At 47.2% G+C, this 17,835-nt stretch overlaps 1 protein-coding gene across 1 annotated transcript; it reads left to right on the top strand.

Moving 5' to 3' along the window:
* The first annotated feature begins 725 nt into the window (after positions 1-725).
* Positions 726-17,176, top strand: MSL2 (MSL complex subunit 2). Its single transcript, XM_084212665.1, has 2 exons — positions 726-1,302; positions 13,217-17,176. Exons 1-2 carry the CDS (start codon positions 1,161-1,163, stop codon positions 14,812-14,814), a joined length of 1,740 nt encoding a protein of 579 aa, XP_084068791.1. The 5' UTR covers positions 726-1,160; the 3' UTR covers positions 14,815-17,176.
* Positions 17,177-17,835: the final 659 nt, after the last annotated feature.

Below are 17,835 nucleotides of genomic sequence, written 5' to 3'. Positions count from 1 at the left end.
CCTCAGCCTGTGCATCCACTGCTGTGCTACACGTGAGGTCTCCAGCAGGAACACTTGTGACAGACTTCTGTCCACAGAGCCGAGTGTGGGAGGCTGGCGATGTCCTGAGGGGTTTGTGCGCTCCGCAGCTCCCGCGCCACCTCTCCCAAGAGCTGCCAGGCCCCACAGATCCCCGGACTCGCTCCGTGCCGGCGGAGGGGGCCTGTGTGTCAGGCGGCAGCCCAAGGTATTGACAGGCCTGGCCGCAGGTTCCAGCACGGCCTGAGGGCAGAGGCGGGGCCGCTTCCTCAGCCCAAGCGGAGGCGCTCGCCATGATAGGGGCGGGACGCGGCGTCCGCGCCCGGCCGCCGTGAGGGGGAAAAGCCGAGACACGGCGGGGCGGGGGCGGCGCGTGAGGCGCTGGCGCGTGAGGCCGGAGCTCCGTGCCAAGCCCCCTACGCCGGGAGCTCGCGGGGCCCATGGCGGGCGCTGAGGCGGCGCGCGCCCCTCCCGCCCTCCTGCGCGCGGCCCCCGCTGCCGGGTCGGGCGCCGCTAGAGGGCGCCGGCGCTCCCCCGCTCCGCTTCGGGCGCGCATGCGCGGCGCGGGCGGCGGCGATGGCCCCGCAGTGACGGCCGGATCTAACGGCGCCACCGCGGAGCGCGCGCGGCCCGCCCGGCCCTGCCCGCGCGCCCACCGGCCCCGCGCAGGAGGCGGCGCCGCCGCCGCGGTGATGCGGCCGCGGTGAACCCCGGGTGCCTCCGCCGCCCTCCCGCCGCATCGGGCAGCGCGGCCCCGCCGCCGCCCCGCGCCCGTTCGCGGATCCTGCCTGCGGCCGCCGCCATGCCGGGCCGCCGCTGAGGGAGGCGCCGACAGCAGCAGGGGCCCCGCGGCGGGGCGGGTATGGCCCGCAGGGACCTGCAGTAGCGCCGCCGCCGCTGCCGCCCGGGCCGAGCCGCCGCTCGGAGCGAGGCCTCCCCCGCGGGAGGCGGAGGAGGAGCCGGCGCGGCCCCCTCTGGCAGGGCCGCCGCGGCCTCCGCGCTGCCGCCGTCGCTGCCGCGCGGCTCCAGGTGGCCCCGGACCAAGGTGACACCCGGCCGGCCCCCGCCCCGGGGCCACCTGCCCCCGCGGCCCGCGCAGACCTTCTTCGCACCGCGCAGCCGGCGGCGAGCGAGCGGCGGCGATGAACCCGGTGAATGCCACTGCTCTCTACGTGTCCGCGAGCCGCCTGGTGCTCAACTACGACCCGGCGGACCCCCAGTCCTTTTCCGAGATTAACAAGCTCCTGCCCTACTTCAGGCAGTCCCTCTCCTGCTGCGTGTGCGGTGAGGATCTTTCTTTTGTTCCTGCACAATGAGCCTCCCCGGGGCTCCCGCACGGCCCTGGGCCCGCACCGGGGCTGCCTCGGCCTCGCCTCGCCCGGCCCGCTCCGGGGCAGCTCCCGGCAAAGTTTGCCGGGCCCGCAGTCCCCGGTGCCGCGGCCGCCGGGGGGGCGGCTCGGCGCTCGGGAGCGGCGGAGTGGGAACTGCCCGGGCTAAACCCGCCCCCGGCGCGGGGCAGCCGCGGGCAGGGCCGGTCACAAGGGCAGGGAGGCGGCAGGGGCTGTGTCTCAGCAGCCGCGCACGCTGCGAAGGCGGTGGCGGCGCGGAGAGAGTGTTTGCCTCAAAATGCAGCGCTTTATGATGATCACTGCTTCACCGAGGGTACGGCAGTTGTCAGTGGTTGTTGGAATACCCCGGCGTAGTGGAGTTAATCGCTTTAAAAAAGCGATGACTAAGTGCGAGTGTGGTAAAAGATACCCCAAACGATATACAGACCGTAGAGGCAGGGGAAGAGGAACTTCGTAATTTTTTTCCCCCCCTCCTTGAAATGTAAACAATAAGTAATTCCGATTGAAAGCCAGGAAACAATAATTGATTTGGGGTTTTTTTTGTTCCTGGTAGATAAATGTTCTGTAACGATAATTACCATAATTATTAGCAACAAACAGGCTGGAAGTCTGCTGGGCTTTCCCCACTTCTGTCCCCCAGAAAAGAGCGTTCTGTGTGCTGTGGGCAAAGGCAGTATCCGGAATTTCGGTGTTACAGGCTGGGGAATACTGGGAAGGAATTGCATTCTGACGTGTTTACGGAGTGGGGGCAAGTGTCCGTTCCTGGGAGGAAGCCCTGGAATAAACTGTTAGGTTTCCTTGAACTTCCCTTTTAAGCCTTGGTGACTGTCGGGTGGGGACTCTGACCTCTTAGACCTCTTTGTTGTTAAATTTTTTAAAATCTCCTTTTTTCCCTCTGGTAGTTTTAAGTCCTGCCCTGTTTGTGTTTGTATTTTCCTGACAGAGTGGTTTTATGTTCGCAGTGTTTGTCGATACCGATGTGTGCGTTATACTGGATTTGAATTTAATTACTGGTGTTTATAAAGTTAAATATTTTATTTATTTGCAGGATCAGGATTTAACTGTTGAGACGGCTAAAGTAGCGTTAGATGCTTCCTATCCTCTCGCTATTGGCTCCTCCCACTTAAAGTCTTTGAAAATAGAGATCTGTTTGCACTGGGAAAGAGGGAGCCCGTTCCCAGGATCTCTGCATCGTCATTTCCTGAAGTAATTTGTCTTAAGGATTTTTCCTCCTGGAATCCTGATGCTAGGGTTGATGCATCTCTGCTTTTTATTTCTTATCACCTTAGGCCCGATTGATTCCAACTCCATTTGTGCCTTCTTCCCATAAATTCCTCCTGCTTTTGGTTACTCACCAGACTGCTTTTGCCAAAAAATATGCAAATATCATTCTGATTTTATTTAATAAGATATTTGCATTGCCGTGCTCTCTGCACTTTAAGCCTGGTCTTCTAAAATATGTTCTTTGTTCTCCTTGCCTTGCCTTCTTCCCTTCTTGGCCTTTTGCAATCTTGGTTTTACACTCTGTGCTGTTGAAATTTTCTGTCTTTAATTTGTCCCTGCCCAAATTCCTGAGCTTTTCCCTTCCTTCTTCAGCTTTTCTTGCTTGGTTTTTCTGTCACTCTCAGTTTTGTAGAGCAAACCAGCTTTTTAGCTTGTTTTCTTCTCTTTCCTTGTGCCTCCATGGATATTCCTATTTAAAAACTACCTCTTGATGGTTCCGCTTTCTCTCTTGACCCTTTATTTTCTTTGAATATTAGGGTTATTCCTTTGGTGTATATATATTTTTTTTTACTGTGGCTAGCTTTTAGATAACTGTAGCTGCTGTTTATTTGAAATGTTTTGCTTACAGCTGATTAACCAGTCTTATCTGTGCCTCCTGGACTCCTGTTTGTGGTGTGTCAGTATCCAGGGGCCTCAGTAAATTCCACACTCTCTGTGAAGCCAGGCAGTAAATTAGAGTTACTCAGGTGTCTGTCTAAGGCCTGAGGTGGCCATGGGGAAGTGGGCCTGCCCCACACAGAACTGCTCACTCTGGTGTTCCCAGTGTCACAAATCTACAGTTCAGACTGGTAAAGGCCAGTCCATCTTTTTCTTATTTGCTTTTTGTGTTCCTTTTCTCTTAGTGCTAAGAGCTGTTACACCTTTTACACCTTCTGAATATTTAAGGTCATTAAGCTCTGTACAACCATCAGCCATTTAGCTTCGGTGTTTTAAAAGGTAAAAGTCTAATTACTGAAGTAAAGGCTACCTTGAGAGATCATGACAGTGAGCACTATGACCACCCAGAACTCTGCCAGAATCCCAGAATATTCTGAGTTGGAAGGGACCCACAAGGACCATGGCACGTTAGTGAATGGCCCATGGAGGGACTGAACACAGAACCTTGGTGTTCTCAGCACCCTGCTCTGACCAGCTGAGCTAACTGTGCACTGTGGGTTTGGGTTGGCTTTTTTGTTTTAATTCTTGAAAGCTTTTCTGATGTTCACTTCTTGCTGCCCTGTCTCTTTAGACCATGAGACCCAAATACCTGGCTCTGGGTCCATGGACATGGAGTTGGAGTGTCTGGTACTTTCCTTGCTTGGATCTTTGTAAAGTGCTGAGTGCTTTGTTGGAGAAATGCTGCAGGAAGTATCAGTAGTGGTTAAAGTCTCAAGTGCTGGACTTCTAGGAATTCCCTTGGGAAGTTACTCCACAAATTAGTGCTCCTTATGTCATCAGCTTTTTTTCAGCGTGTAATCTCGCTTGAGTGCATTCTGTAATGCTTTGTTATGCTGTAGGTATTAATTCCATAGCCCAGATTGTCCCTTTAATTTTAGGGAACTGTTTTTAGGAGAAATGAGTGCTAGCTACATAAATCAGCTAACATTCCTGGGCTTCCACTGTGCTCCCAAAGCACAAGGCATAAGCCAGCTCATTTCCTTGTGATCCCATAGTCTTTTACACCAGCTCACATAGCAGGGGGTGGCAGAAGTTTTTGGACCCACATAATTATGAAGTTCTAATTAAAGCTCTGATTTCAGATTCAGATTGGCACACATGGAGTTGCAGCAGTAGCCAAAATGTAAATACAGTATGTCAGTGCAAGTCAGCTGAATCAGTTCTGGGTGGATTCAAGGTCTCCCTCTTGCCTCATGATGGGTGATAAGGGCTCAGTTCTGTAGCTGGAACAGCCGTGTGTGTATTTCTAGGATTTCAGTGTGATCATGTGACAGTTTCCTGGACAGTGCTGTAGGTAATACATCATCCTTTTATAGGGATGTATAAGAGAATATTTCCTAGAGCTTTTAAAACTTGAAAATAACTGCTCCCAAGTGTGCATTAGGCAGAAGGGTTCTGCCTTGTGTGTTTTGAGGATGTGAAATACAAGTTTCAGCCTCTGGAATAAAGTGATTATTATAAAATTGCATGATAATAGACATTTAGTTTAAAAATAGCATAATGGAATTTATGCAACAAACTTCTATGTTTTAAAGGTGTTGTCCATTGGGATAAACATCTTAGCAGTGCCATTCTCTGGTTCAGATACCATTCAGGTAACTGCAGATCATTGGTCTTTTCAACATTAAGAGCCTTCTCTGAAATTCTTTTAAGAGTTGAAATGCTTGTAAGAGATCCCAATGCTTGTAAGAGGTAGGACTGCCAGGCAGATCAACTTAGCTTTTTATCCATAGAAAACTTCATTATGGAACCTCTGAAAGATATTTCAAAGGTATGTGAAACAGCAATAACCATGAAAGATGGTTATTGCTGTTTGAGAGAGTTCTTGGAAGCTGGCAGGGCTGCAGGACAACGTTTTATGCTTGGCCAGGAACCCATCTGGTGCTGGGGAATACAGGATGAGAATACAGTTCTTGTCTTAAACATCCTGTAATCCCAGTAAGGGGATGTGAGACAACATGTGGCTTTAGGGAGATTAGGGGGGAGGAACAAAGAAACCCATGGTAGCACAGGCTGGTACCTCACAGAGCCCCATCCGGTGTTCTGAGGCAGCCCTTGATGATTTTAGCCAGGGGGTTGAAGGCTCAGTGCTGCAGTAGCATTGTGGAAGCAACTCCTCAGCAGGGACAATGGCATGGATTGCCTAAAAAGTAAAATGCAAACTGTTAGCTTTTGTTTTTCTAGATAAAGAATAGTGTAAGGGTGTTCTTTCCCTCCTGCTCTTGTGTAAAAGCAATAGCCTGTTTTGAGTTTTATACTGTCAAAGTTGAATGGAGTGTATAATATAATTATATATTATAATCAATTATACTTAGCACTAGATCTGAAATGTCTCCATAGTTGGTTTACAGTTGTGTAAAATTTTCCACTTCATGCCATTCTGTGCATGTGAAGGCTTCCCCTCTTCTTCCTCTCCTCTCTCTGAGGTAATTCTCTTTAGCTTCTGCAGTTCCTGTGTTCCCCCAGTGCCCTCCCCTGGTCAGCCACTCTTGGGGTGTGGTTCCAGGTCCCAGGCAGAGCTCTGGGCTGTGGGCTGCACTCTGAACTGGGAAGTGATGTGAACTGGACCTGGACAGTTGGACTGAACTTCCCTCAAAGGGAAGATACTTGAGTGACACCTAAACAGATGGAAACTTCGTGGACAATTCAGTTTCCTGTCACAGACATGGAATAAGGGAGATTAAACAAATTCCCATTCTGATATAACTTAATTTTATGGATGATACTGGAGTTTCCATTTGGGATGTGAGGTGTGGCTAAGTTAAGCTTGGATAAGAGAGTGTTAGAGTGAAAAAACCATGAGTTTAAGTTTTGTGATGGAAAAGTTCAGCTTAGGACTTCTTCCTTGTCCATTCTTCCTAGATTAAGGAGAGTGAAGGCTGATCTGTGATCTGTGCTGCCAGATCAGAGCTGCCTTTTATGTTTGAAAATTGATCTGGTTCTGTGGGGTTTTTTAGGTATTTTCTCCATTGTATTTTCTTCTTTCCTCTGTTTTCAGTTATGAGAAATACTGTAAAACAAAACTCTTGGTAGTTTTTAAAAGTACATGATTTTCCCCTTAAAAATGGTCACGAATGGTTGCCAAAACACTTCTGAATTTGTGGAGAATGTGAAAAATAATCAGCATCTCTGAAACAACCATCAGAGAGCATTGACTAGGGGACTCAAATACCTTCTCCTGCAGGTATTCTGTTTGTGCTTGGTCTTGGGAGCAGTTGTCTATAAAATGTCCAGTCACACATCTCTGTATACACCAATTTTTACTCAAGAACATGTTGGGTGATTTCCTCTTAAAATCTCCCTTCTCAACTTCGTTTCCCTTTCCTGTTTTCAAACCCTGTGTGTGACTCCTGGGAGAACTGCTTTGTCAAGGTTGTCTGCATTGTACTGCAGAAGTTTTGATAACAGAAAGTTCTGCCAGTAGAATTTAAATTGGTTTCTAAACTAAAAATACTCCTCTGCCTTAGAAGAAAATTGAGTAGGAAGAGAAGTAGCTGTGGTCCCCTCGGTGGCAGCTGGGTGCCAGTGACTTCCAAAGAGAGTTGCAGTGCTGTCTTTGCTGGGATTGGCGAGGAGTGTTCGTGTTTGAGGAGCTGGGAGGTGATGGATGGCTTTGGTGGTGCCTGAGGATATTGATTAAAGCAATTGTGTTCCCGAGTGTTTAGAGAGGAGTTAATGTGTTGCCAGGAGGCATCTTTATTGGGATGGCTGAGCTCTGCCGGTCCTGGGCAGGGAGCACTCCGGCACACCTTCCTCTGCCTCTGTTTGCTTTGCTACCTAAGATTTACAGTCATGCCTCTCAGTATGGACTGAGCATTCCTGGATGTTGTGTTGGAGCCTTTAGTAAGGCCAGAAAACATTCCCCGGGGCTGGGCAATGACTTGGGAAGTGATAGCAGTACAGCCTTTGCTGAGCACGGTGCTTTGCAGGGAGCACAGATTTCCCACTCTCCTGGAGGAATTGCAGTGATGTAATTCGGTGTTCCGGGTCTGCTGAGCCTGCCCACGGCTGGCTCCCTCTGCACCGTGCCCTTGGAGAGCACGCTTCACTCTGAGATTCTGACGTTCCAGCATCTTTGTTTGGTGTGGAAAAATTGGTTTCATTACTTTTTGTTTGCTCGGGGAATGTGATGAACTTGATCTATAACTTCCAAGGCAAGTTTGAACTCTTGTGAGTGTTTTTGCAGCTTAGAAACATGTTATTATTTTATACCCATAGGAGAAATGTTAACTTTGCTATTTGAAACTGCTCAAAATACAGCAATCTTGACTTCTGGAAAACATCATTATGTGAAAATTTTATACTGCATGGTGAAAAAGATTAATTTATCCATCTTCTTAAAGCCTCAAAGTTTGAACTTTATTACCTAGTTTGTTAAAAATACATTTAGAATTTTTCCAAAGATTTTGTAAACACAAGGACTTTCAAACAGAACTATAACTTTGACATAGGACTTAGTAAAAATGTTCTGTTGTTTCTTTTGTGGGGGATGGACTCAAGGCAGTCAGTCCCTTCTGCAATTATAATGCAATTTGTTGTAGTTTTTTCCCTTGAACTTTAGCTAAATAGATTTACTGTATTTCTCCAAATATGAAGAAAAATAGTCTAACTGTCTTCTGATCATGGTTAATTTGGGTTCCCATGGTGTTCAGGCAAAAACAGGGCAGTTTTTATTTTGTCATAGTTATACAAACATTAATTCATTAGTCACAACTGTCCCTATATGAGGGTAATAATGTCTTTAGCAATTTTTTCATAGTTGTGTTCATGGAGGATGTGCAGAAATACTCAGCAGCCAGCAAAATGTTTTCTCTGATAAAATTTTGAAATAAGTATTTTTAGTTAATTTGGGGGGGGGTTAGTGCTTTTTTTTGTGCCCCCCATATTTCCACTGCACCCAGCAGGGAATTTAGAAGTGTTTGTGGATATCTTGGTCAAATTCTAGTGGTGTGGTTGGGGTGATCTAAGGGCAGGGTGGTGTTTGCACGAAGAAATAATTTCTCATAGTTCACAGGGAAACTCTCATTGTTTCTCAGAGTTCTGTGTTGGGAGTCTTGGGGAACATTTTTTTTTTCTACTTTTTGGCTGAATTGAACAATTTCTCTGTACAGAACCTTGTGTCAAAGCCCACGGAAGGATCACACATCTGTAGTGCTGCTGTTGTGAGCTGCCCTTAGCTTCACACCATGGTCTGCAGCTGTGGGTTCAGAGCTGTGCCCCTGGAATATTGCAAAGACGTGGTTGTGTGTCAGCTAAGGGCACTGGGAGTGTGCTTTGGGAATGCTGTGCAGTGGGTGGGATGCCTGGGGGACAGGGCATCCAGCAGGTTTCACTGAGAGGAGCTGCCCAACATTTTGCTACCTGAGGCAACTGCTAGGGCCAGGGGTGGGACAGACATCAGTCTGGGGAATCTGGCTCCTGACTTTGGTGCAGTTTTGGTGAAATGCATCAAATCCAAGGTGGTCCAGCCCAACCTGAGTGTAGGTCTGGAAGTGAGGGGTGTTAGGGCTTGGGATCTGTGAGACCTTTTCTCTGCTGTCATGTCCATGCACTCATCTCTGTGAGTCAGAATGTAATCAGTTTCCTTGTTTTCTAGGAAGTACCCAGATCTCCCACCCCTCTAAAACAGATCCCACACATTTGTTGTATTCCTCTGCAGATGGCTGACAGACCTTTTTGCTGCTCATCATATGCCTGCCTGTCTGTCGTCAGATAGTTTTGCAAATAGAGCTTTTTGGGGGTTTATCCAACTCGGGAAACACTGCTTTTGTGAGGGTATTTTCTGCTGTGTTTTGCCTTAAAACCTTGTTGAGCTGCTGCTCATTCTTCAGTGGGCTCCAGCTGATCATTTCTGGATGAGAAGATGCTGTGTGGAGTGGCAGGGAGCAGTTCAGGGGAGGTGGTGGGGAGAGCAGGGCTTCTCCTTCCCACGGTGCTACAGCTGAAGCTCTGGAGCTGCAGGTAGAGGGGTGGCTGAGCACAAACCCCTGAGCAGTGGTGTCACAGTCTGGGAGATCCAGCTCCTGTCCTTCAGGAGCTCCTGAGCTTTGAAGCTTGGATGAGTTGTTGGAGCTTTCTGGCTGTTGCTAATTGTTTTAGTAGAAACAATCAGATGATGTTTAATCCCAAAATGAAAAGCCTGACAGTATAGCAGTGCAGCTGTCAAAGCTCCAGCTGTGGATATGACTTTGGGGTCCTTGGCAAGTAGAAGTCTGTGTGTGAAACCTCAGATGGGTAGAGCTTCCTGTTCCTCAGAGCTTGGTAGAGGCTCAGCATTTCTGTTTCTGTAGTCGTGGTTTAAAAATAAGCTGGTGCTCCCTGTGCTGTTTGATGGGCACAGATTGGTGGGTGAGCTGCCCTCTCCTCCTGTGTCCCATGGCTGCCCCAGGTGCTGGCTGCTGAGCACCAGAGCACTTCTGGTGATCCCAGTGCAGCCAAGATGAACCCCAGGAATACATTTGTATTTGTAAAAACAATTTGACTTTTTTTTTTCTATTTTACTTCATGAAATTAAGATTTAATAATGAAATAATTCTTAAGACTTTGGGTTGTTGGAAAAGCCAAGATAATTTTCAGTGAATAATGTTCCAGTAGCATTTCCAAGGACCCTAAATTAGATATTTGTGTTTAGCCCTTTGCTACCTTTGCTGAAGATAGTTGAGAATAGCTGGAGGTATCTGTTCAAGCCATTCTTCCCAGTGAATTTCATTCATTAGGAGCATATTTGCTGGGTACAGACACCTAACAATTGTTTTGATTCCCAGTTCTTCTCCTCCCTTTGGTCTTGGAGACACAATTTGCAGATGCTTCCCCTTGTCCCTGCAGCTGTGAAATAATGCTCAATAAGGACCACAGCAGGAAGTATTCCCTGTGGTTTAAATGACCTCCCTCCATCTCCTGGGACATCCTTTCCAGATCAGCTGGGATGTTTGGTAAATAATATATTAAAAGTATTTCCTCTGTATATGCGCCTCATTAATTGTAAGTGCTGATATTAACAAATGTATTTAGTCAACCTTTCTGAAATCAGGATAGTTAAGAGCTGATGTGGAAGGAAAGTCTTGTATTGGAAGCTTTGTAAGAACACAGTTTTGCTTTTGGTGTATTGATAAACCCCTTAGAAAAGAGAGTGAATAAGGACAGAGCAGGGTTCAGTAACACCAAGCTACACTGGGCTGTGAAACTGAAGGTCTGCAGCGAGTAATTGTGGAAGGGTCTAATGCAGGTCAGTGGCTGCACAATAAAATGAAAAATTACATTTAGCTTAGAGAAATACTAAATTATAAGCATGGGAAAATATTAACTTCAGGGCCCACCATGTTTATATCTTAGAGAGCTATATAATTTTTTAAATCTCTAGAGAGGGGCAGCACTGATGGCCACCAGGCAAAAGTGAGATCTTGGCCTTGCAAAACCTTGAGGTTCCAAAAAGGCTCAGGTGCTGTTTGTGGGACAGTGCTGCTGACTTAGTGCCCCTCCCTGAGTATTAAAAGTAATGAAACATAATTTTATGGGAAATTACCATCTCATGGTTGACTTTTTTTTTAAACTTGTCAGTGTTAAGACTGAGGAGAGTGATAGTGCCACAGAATCCATACCAGAGAGAAACTCTGAAGAATGAATATTCAATGATATGAGTTGAAACAGAAAATATTCCCACAGCTCAGGCATTCCTAATGTCTCTCCAGTGTAGGTTGCATGGCATTTACTGGGAGTAGAACTTGCTCTGTTCTTCCTGGCAGTGAGAGCATGTGAAGTGTTTTGTCTTGTCAGTCCGTCTGGTTTTTCCTTCAAAGCCTCCAGAAATTTAAATTTTCCTGTATCCTCTTTTAGCATTTGTACTTATTCAGGAGTTTCAGCCAAATTTATTTTGGGAGAAATAAAACACACTGTTGGTGATGCCTTTTTTAAAAATCTAATTAAAAGTTAAGGCTGTATCTTGTTATTTGGTGCCATTTCTGAAGTATTTTAGTTCTGAAAAGCATCATAACTCAGCCTTGTTGTCCTAAGGAGCCAAGAGAGGCTGCTGGTGGATGAGGAGTGCACCTAGCTGCTTTGTGTCATTAATTAATTGTGAATTAATGAATGCTGGTGGCTTTTGGCCCTGGGAGCACTGTAGTTCCAAGGCTCTGAAGTGTCTGCACTGGCCCAGGGCACAGCTCCTGCTGGTCCTGTTGGACTCAGGATTCAGGGGGCTGGACCATTGTTGGGGAACTCTCTGCTGAAGGACAGAACTTCTTCGAGGAGCTGGTGGGAGTTAAAGTTTTGATGGGAATTAAAGTTTTGGTTTTGTTCTCTTCAGGGAACTTTCCTCCTGAAATCAAGTTCCATCTTAGGACCACAATGGCCACCTACCTCTGCCTGTGTTGTTTATATTGTGTCATTTCAAGGGAACTTGGGAAAAAAAACAATAATTTCCCCTGCAGGTTGGACTGTGTGACGCTTCATGCTCCATCTGTTGGCTTTAAACCTTCCCAGCTTGATGTGATGAGTGTTTTGTCTTCTCCTGGTGGGGTCTTGTCACATTGTCACACAGGGCAGGGCTCATTCTGTGCCACCTGCCAGCTTGCTGAACAACTGGATTTCTCTCCATTTATTAAAAATTGCCGTGTAATGCCAACCTGAGCACTGACTCCTGTGATTTGTTGCTCAAAACCCAGTTTACATCAAGCCACACCCACTGAATGATGGCTCAGGTGGAGAGCTGGGAGCAGCCCCTTCCCAAAGAGGGATTAGGGAATGCAGGGAAAAGGGATCAGAGAACTGAGCAATGAGAGAAAGTATCTCTGATATTTTGGGGGTTTTATCCCAGTCTGATTTGATACATGCACTTTGCTTCCTCTTCCAAGTTGTTTAATTTTATTCACTTGTTGCAGCAGATTGTTTTCACTTTGGAAAAGCTGGGAGGGAATTCCCTGATGGCTGTAACTCATCCAGCAGAGGCTCCGTATGAGAGAAAGGTCTGATCAAAGCTGAGAATGTGCTGCTGGGAGGGGAGGGAGGCCTGTTGCTGGGGATGACTATAGATACTCTGCAATTTAATTTAGGAGATGGAATATCTTTCTGGCCTAGAGCTGCCTGGAAATAGCAAAGCAATACTGTCACTTTCTGGATATAGGAACTAGTTGGATTGTTTCTATACAGAATTTAGTTTCACTTGTTTTTTCATATTTTATCCTTAGGTAATATTTGAGTTGTTCTTAAGGCAAACCAAAACCATTTTTCCAGGTTTTTACAGTTTTGGGATCTGCAGACAAAACCTTCCAGACTGTCAGTGCTGGGGGTCTGAAACTTCCTGGGCTGTCAGGCTGTTCCTTTAGTAGCTGATTTTTGTTAGCTTTTATTTTAAACAGTAAAATACTGAAAAAATTCTTTATCCTGATAGCTCCACTAAATGCTAAATGAAAAATAACACAAAATCTGCTGTGTCTTCTTCCCTTTAGGGGTGGATATTTCATCATTTTTACATTCCTTTCAGAGTTTTCCCTCTCTCTGCTCTGTTCCATTTGTTTTTACTAATTCCATTAAAATCTTTGCAGTAAGTTATCATGGGAGTTTATTATTTCACTTTTGGTAAATTCATAGAAATCTTGTGTGTTCTGGAAGTTGCTGTGGACAAAGCTGAAAGGGAGAAGGCACTCAGTAGTGTTGTAGTTGAGAATGTTTCTAAGGGCTGCAGCACACAGCAAGTTGTGGTGTGATGATTTTCTTCTAATTTTATCCAATGTTTTAAAAACAGGTTGACAGCTGTGGGAATTTGTACAGGCAGTTGTTTGGATGGGATGTTTTCTTGTGAATAACTCAACTTTTTGAGTAACTTTTTTTGATAGTACCAAAAAATTCATCCGATAATGTCTCAGAAACCTGCCTTAAGTCCATTGTAATCTTCCTCTTCCTTTTTCTCATAGGAAATTTGCTACAAGACCCTATTGCTCCTACCAACTCCAATTGTCAGCATTATGTCTGCAAAACATGTAAAGGCAAGAAGATGATGATGAAGCCCTCGTGTAGCTGGTGCAAGGACTACGAGCAGTTTGAGGAGAACAAGCAGCTGAGCATCCTGGTGAACTGCTACAAGAAGCTGTGCGAGTACATCACGCAGACGCCGCTGGCCCGGGACATCATCCAGGCCGTGGATTGCTCTGCAGACCTGCTGGCTCTGCTCAAGGATGGGGCACCGCTCCACGAGGAGACCGAGAAGTCCTCGGATGCAACCCTGGCTCTGTGTCTGACGCATTCCCCCGTCCCTTCCACCTCGGAGCTGGCGACGGACACGCCGGGGGGGTTCACGGCGCTGCCTGAGAGCACCCCCAGCCTGGACCTGCGGGGCTCTGTCATCAACGGGCTGCCCCCCTGCAACGGGCTGTCGGTGGAGAAGCTGGGCGTGAGCATCCCCTCTCCCGAGCACGCCAGCGCCATCGATGTGTGCAGCACCGGCGATTACATCAAAACGGAGGACATCCCCGGCGGCCTGCAGCCCGTGTGTGACACCGTGGCCACCAGCGACCTGTGCCCCGCGGGCATCGATATCTGTGGCTTCAGCGAGGACATCAAGCCGGGCGGGTCGCTGCTGCTCAGCGTCGAGGAGGTGCTGCGCAGCCTGGAGACCGTGTCCAGCGGCGAGGTGTGCGACTCCAACCTGCAGCCCGGCTTGGAGGCAAACATGGCCAACGGCCCCTTCCTGCAGCTCTCCCCCCCTCCCCTCAGCCATAACATTTTCATGTCCACAGATGCTTCTCCTCACGGGCTCTCCTGCACGGCAGCCACGCCCAAGGTGGTGAAGCTGAACAGGAAGCGCTCTCGCTCCGAAAGCGACAGTGAGAAGGTTCAGCCTCTGCCCATCTCCAGCATCATCTGCGGCCCGACGCTGGGAGCATCGGCTCCCGTGACAGTCAAACAGGAAAATAAAATGTCTTTGCAGCCTATTGCGACTGTACCTAATGGAGGAACTACTCCCAAAATCAGTAAAACTGTGCTCCTGTCTAACAAAAGCGTGAAAAAGAACTTAGAACACGCCCCTAAGAAATCCCACCCGAAAGCCAAACCAGGGGTGCTGAAAACAAAAGACAAGGCAAAGGAGAAAGTTCCCAGCAGTAACGTTATGCCAGGAAGCCCAACAAAAACTGTGTATAAAAAGCCACAAGAAAAGAAAGGGTGTAAATGTGGTCGTGCCACCCAAAATCCAAGTGTTCTTACATGCCGTGGCCAACGCTGCCCTTGCTACTCTAACCGCAAAGCCTGCCTTGACTGCATATGCCGTGGCTGCCAAAACTCCTACATGGCTAACGGGGAGAAGAAGCTGGAGGCCTTTGCAGTGCCAGAAAAGGCCTTGGAGCAGACTCGGCTTACTTTGGGCATTAATGTGACAAGCATTGCCGTGCGCAATGCCAGCACAAGCACCAGTGTAATCAATGTGACAGGGTCACCAGTAACGACGTTTTTAGCTGCCAGTACACACGATGAGAAAAGTTTGGATGAAGCTATAGACATGAGATATGACTGTTAAACCTTCCTTTCTTTTCCCTGCTATCCGTAGGGGAACTGCTACAGGTTTAAGGCAGCTATGGTTCTGTTTAACTTGCTGGAGCTCCTGCGTTTAGATCACTTGTATCAAGTGTTTTTCATTGCTATGTTCTGTGTATTAGTGTCTGGGAAATAGTTGCAGATAATGGAGGAGTTACCCTAAAACTGTTTTTAGTTCTTACAGCACCTCATAGTTTGAGATGGATTGCTGATGTAAATGATTTTATCACAAGATCTTTTGACAAGGAATATATTGACCTCATTGTACTTGCTCATGCTTTGTGCTCAGTCAAAGCTTCAGCTTCAGTGTAGCATCCAGAGAATGCATCTCAACTGTGCTAGATGATGGTGTAGAGAAATAATTATTTGATGGGTTACAGTCACCACGAGCAGGAAATGACCTGACATTCCTGTGGGAAAGGCAGCACTGAGCTGGGGGATACACTCCAGAAAGGGTAGGTAGTGGTAATTGTGAGAATTGGTTGTGCCCTCTACTGAACAGCATACAGTTAAAAAAGATTAATAAATATACTGAGCTGGCAGGCCAAAAGGCATCTCAGGCTGCAGGCAAGGCTCAGGAGGGTCAGGTGGATGCAAAGGTCAAGCTCCAGCTTGGTACCCTGTCCTGGTAATGACATCATCATCATCCTTGGGGTTTGTCTTCCTGACACTTCACAGGTCACATCCCTGCTCAGTTGCCCCTCTGTGCCAGCCCCCTGTGTGTGACAAGTCACTGAGGGGCTGGGGCAGAACATCACTGGTAGCCTTCAAAGGCTCAAGTTCACCATCCTCTCCCTTTCCCGAGTTCCTGCTGTTTTACTGCTGTTGCTTCTAGGGAAGAGAAGGGGTTTTGTGGGTTACGGGAAGTCCTTGGCTGATTTTCCCCCCTCTGGTGCTGATCAGTGCCCAGGGAGATGCTGCAGCACTTATCACCACTGGGGGGGTTGTTTGATCAGGTTTCTAACAGAGCTGGGACCCCTCCCACGGAGGGGAGTTCCCGGCTGACAGGCACCTCCCAGCCAGGGCACAGGATCGAGGGCTATCAAAGGTCAAATTTTTGGGGTGTTTGCTAAACAGAATAAGCTATCTATAACTCACTCCACCCTGAACCTATCTCACTTTTTGCTAAAATGTTGAAAGCAGCTTTTGAAGGTCATTGCTTTTCAACCTGGACCTAAAGGCTTGAAAATAGAAAAATAACACAAAGTTGTCAAGCTTACCTGGAAAAGTGTTACAGTGAAAGAATTCCTCTTAGGAATTCAGCTTTGTGCAAAAATGGTTGATTTCAGCTCAATCCCTAAATAAGAGTGCAGGCACAAGATTCAGTTGTGCCTTCAGGGCTTCAGTGGAAGCCTAAAATGTTGAGATTGCTTTGTGAAAGTAGAAATTCTCCTCCTGGAATGATAGAGCACAACCTAAACATGGGCTGACTCGAACGCAAACATTACTGTCTGATTTTGAAGGCCATTCCTGTTTCAGCAGCATGTTAAATAGTGCGTGGATTTTTTAGTTCCTTTCCTGCTTCCATCTCCCCTTTTCCTCAGGCACAGCCCCCACGGTGCTTTCCGGCCCGGCGCTGGGTGTGCTTTGATTTGGCACAAAGCACGTACAATGACGGTTCCTCACCGAGAAATGAGCAAAACCCTTTGGACACAAATGGCACCTCCTTTTGTTTTGTAGTGTACCATGGTGTCATTTTCTGTGAATGTGGTCAGAGCTTTTTGTTGGTTTTGGTTTGTTTCTCCCCCCGTCTTTTTGTGGGGTGGGCAGGGTGGGGGGTTAAAGCCATAGGAAGAAAAAATGTGATGTACGTGTCCAGTCTGTACTTTTTTGTTTTTGTTTTGCAAGAAGAGTTGAAAAATATTTTTGATAATGAGTAAATGGTGGAAAATGCTTCTTAGTATTCTTGTCTTTATTTGCCAACCCAAGTACCTAAGATCTGTGTTTTTTAGCCCTCATGAGATTTAACGATGTCCTATTAAAATGTATTTAGTTAAACTTGTATGTGATTTTTGTGTTGACCCAGAGGGATCCTACCAGTCTCTAATTTGGTGGTTTGATCGTGACCTACTAATGTAAATCTGTTTTATTAGTCCACTACGTGTAAGCGAAGTAGCGACCCGGAGTCTGGGAGTGGCTGCACAGCACGGGTTGTGTCGGAATGCTTTTGCAGAGCTGTTCAGTTTTGCCGAGATTGTTGATGGTACATTTTTAGGACTTTCATTAAATTAAATACAAAGTACCTTTGCTCCAGAAATGTGGGAGTATTTGGAATCTTTACTATCTCACTGCTGCATTCAATGTGGTACCAAAAGTTGGAGAACTTAGGTCAAGAGTGTTTCGGAGCGTCGACAGGAGAGCCCTGATGGTTAATGTAAAACTGCAAATGGTAGATTCAGGTTGTTTCTAAAAACATTTCCTTTTATGCTGCCACATTCTTGAAATGTATATTAAAATTCAAATTGATTTAATAAATGTTAGTTTTCTAATTCTATTTGGCAACTGCTGAAGGCATCAGTGTGGCATATGTTGAACTCACTGTCTAAATACTACTTAGTGTGTTGATGATTAATTCTCTAATTGTTTAAATTAGGGTTGCCTTGGTTTAGTTTCCTTGCCCTCCTGGCTAGTTGTTTGTGAGCTGAGCAATGGAAAGGATCATCTTGGTGCTGACAGGAATTCCAGCAGCTCCAGTTGGTAAAGCATTCCTTCCACAGCAGCTTCCTGGTTTGGGGTCTTCCTGCCTTGGCTTGGGCAGAGAGCAGGGTGAGGAGCAGTCCAGCAGAGCCCAGGAGGTACTTGTCCCTGCTGCCCATCCCGAGGAGCAGGAGAGTCACTGGTGGGTGCAGCTCAGTGATTATTTGAGCTCCAGCCTGGCCCTAGCTGGGCTGCCTGGAATTCCTGGCGTTCCTCCTGCAAGGCTCTGGGTCTGGGGAGCTGCTCTCAGCATTAGCACAGAGGGAGCTGCCTGGGCATTCCTTACAGAGGAAGTGTGTGATATCCA

The sequence above is a fragment of the Fringilla coelebs genome (assembly GCF_963513975.1).
Source record: "Fringilla coelebs genome assembly, chromosome: 10".
NCBI lineage: Eukaryota > Metazoa > Chordata > Aves > Passeriformes > Fringillidae > Fringilla > Fringilla coelebs.
The sequence above is the reverse complement of the archived record's forward strand: the minus strand, read 5'-3'. Positions and strand labels throughout refer to the sequence as shown.

Coding starts and splice junctions, on each gene's coding strand:
- MSL2 (XM_084212665.1), top strand. CDS start 1,161: ATGAACCCGGTGAATGCCACTGCTCTCTACGTGTCCGCGAGCCGCCTG. Junction 1,303..13,216: donor CCTCTCCTGCTGCGTGTGCG/GTGAGGATCTTT, acceptor TTTTTCTCATAG/GAAATTTGCTACAAGACCCT.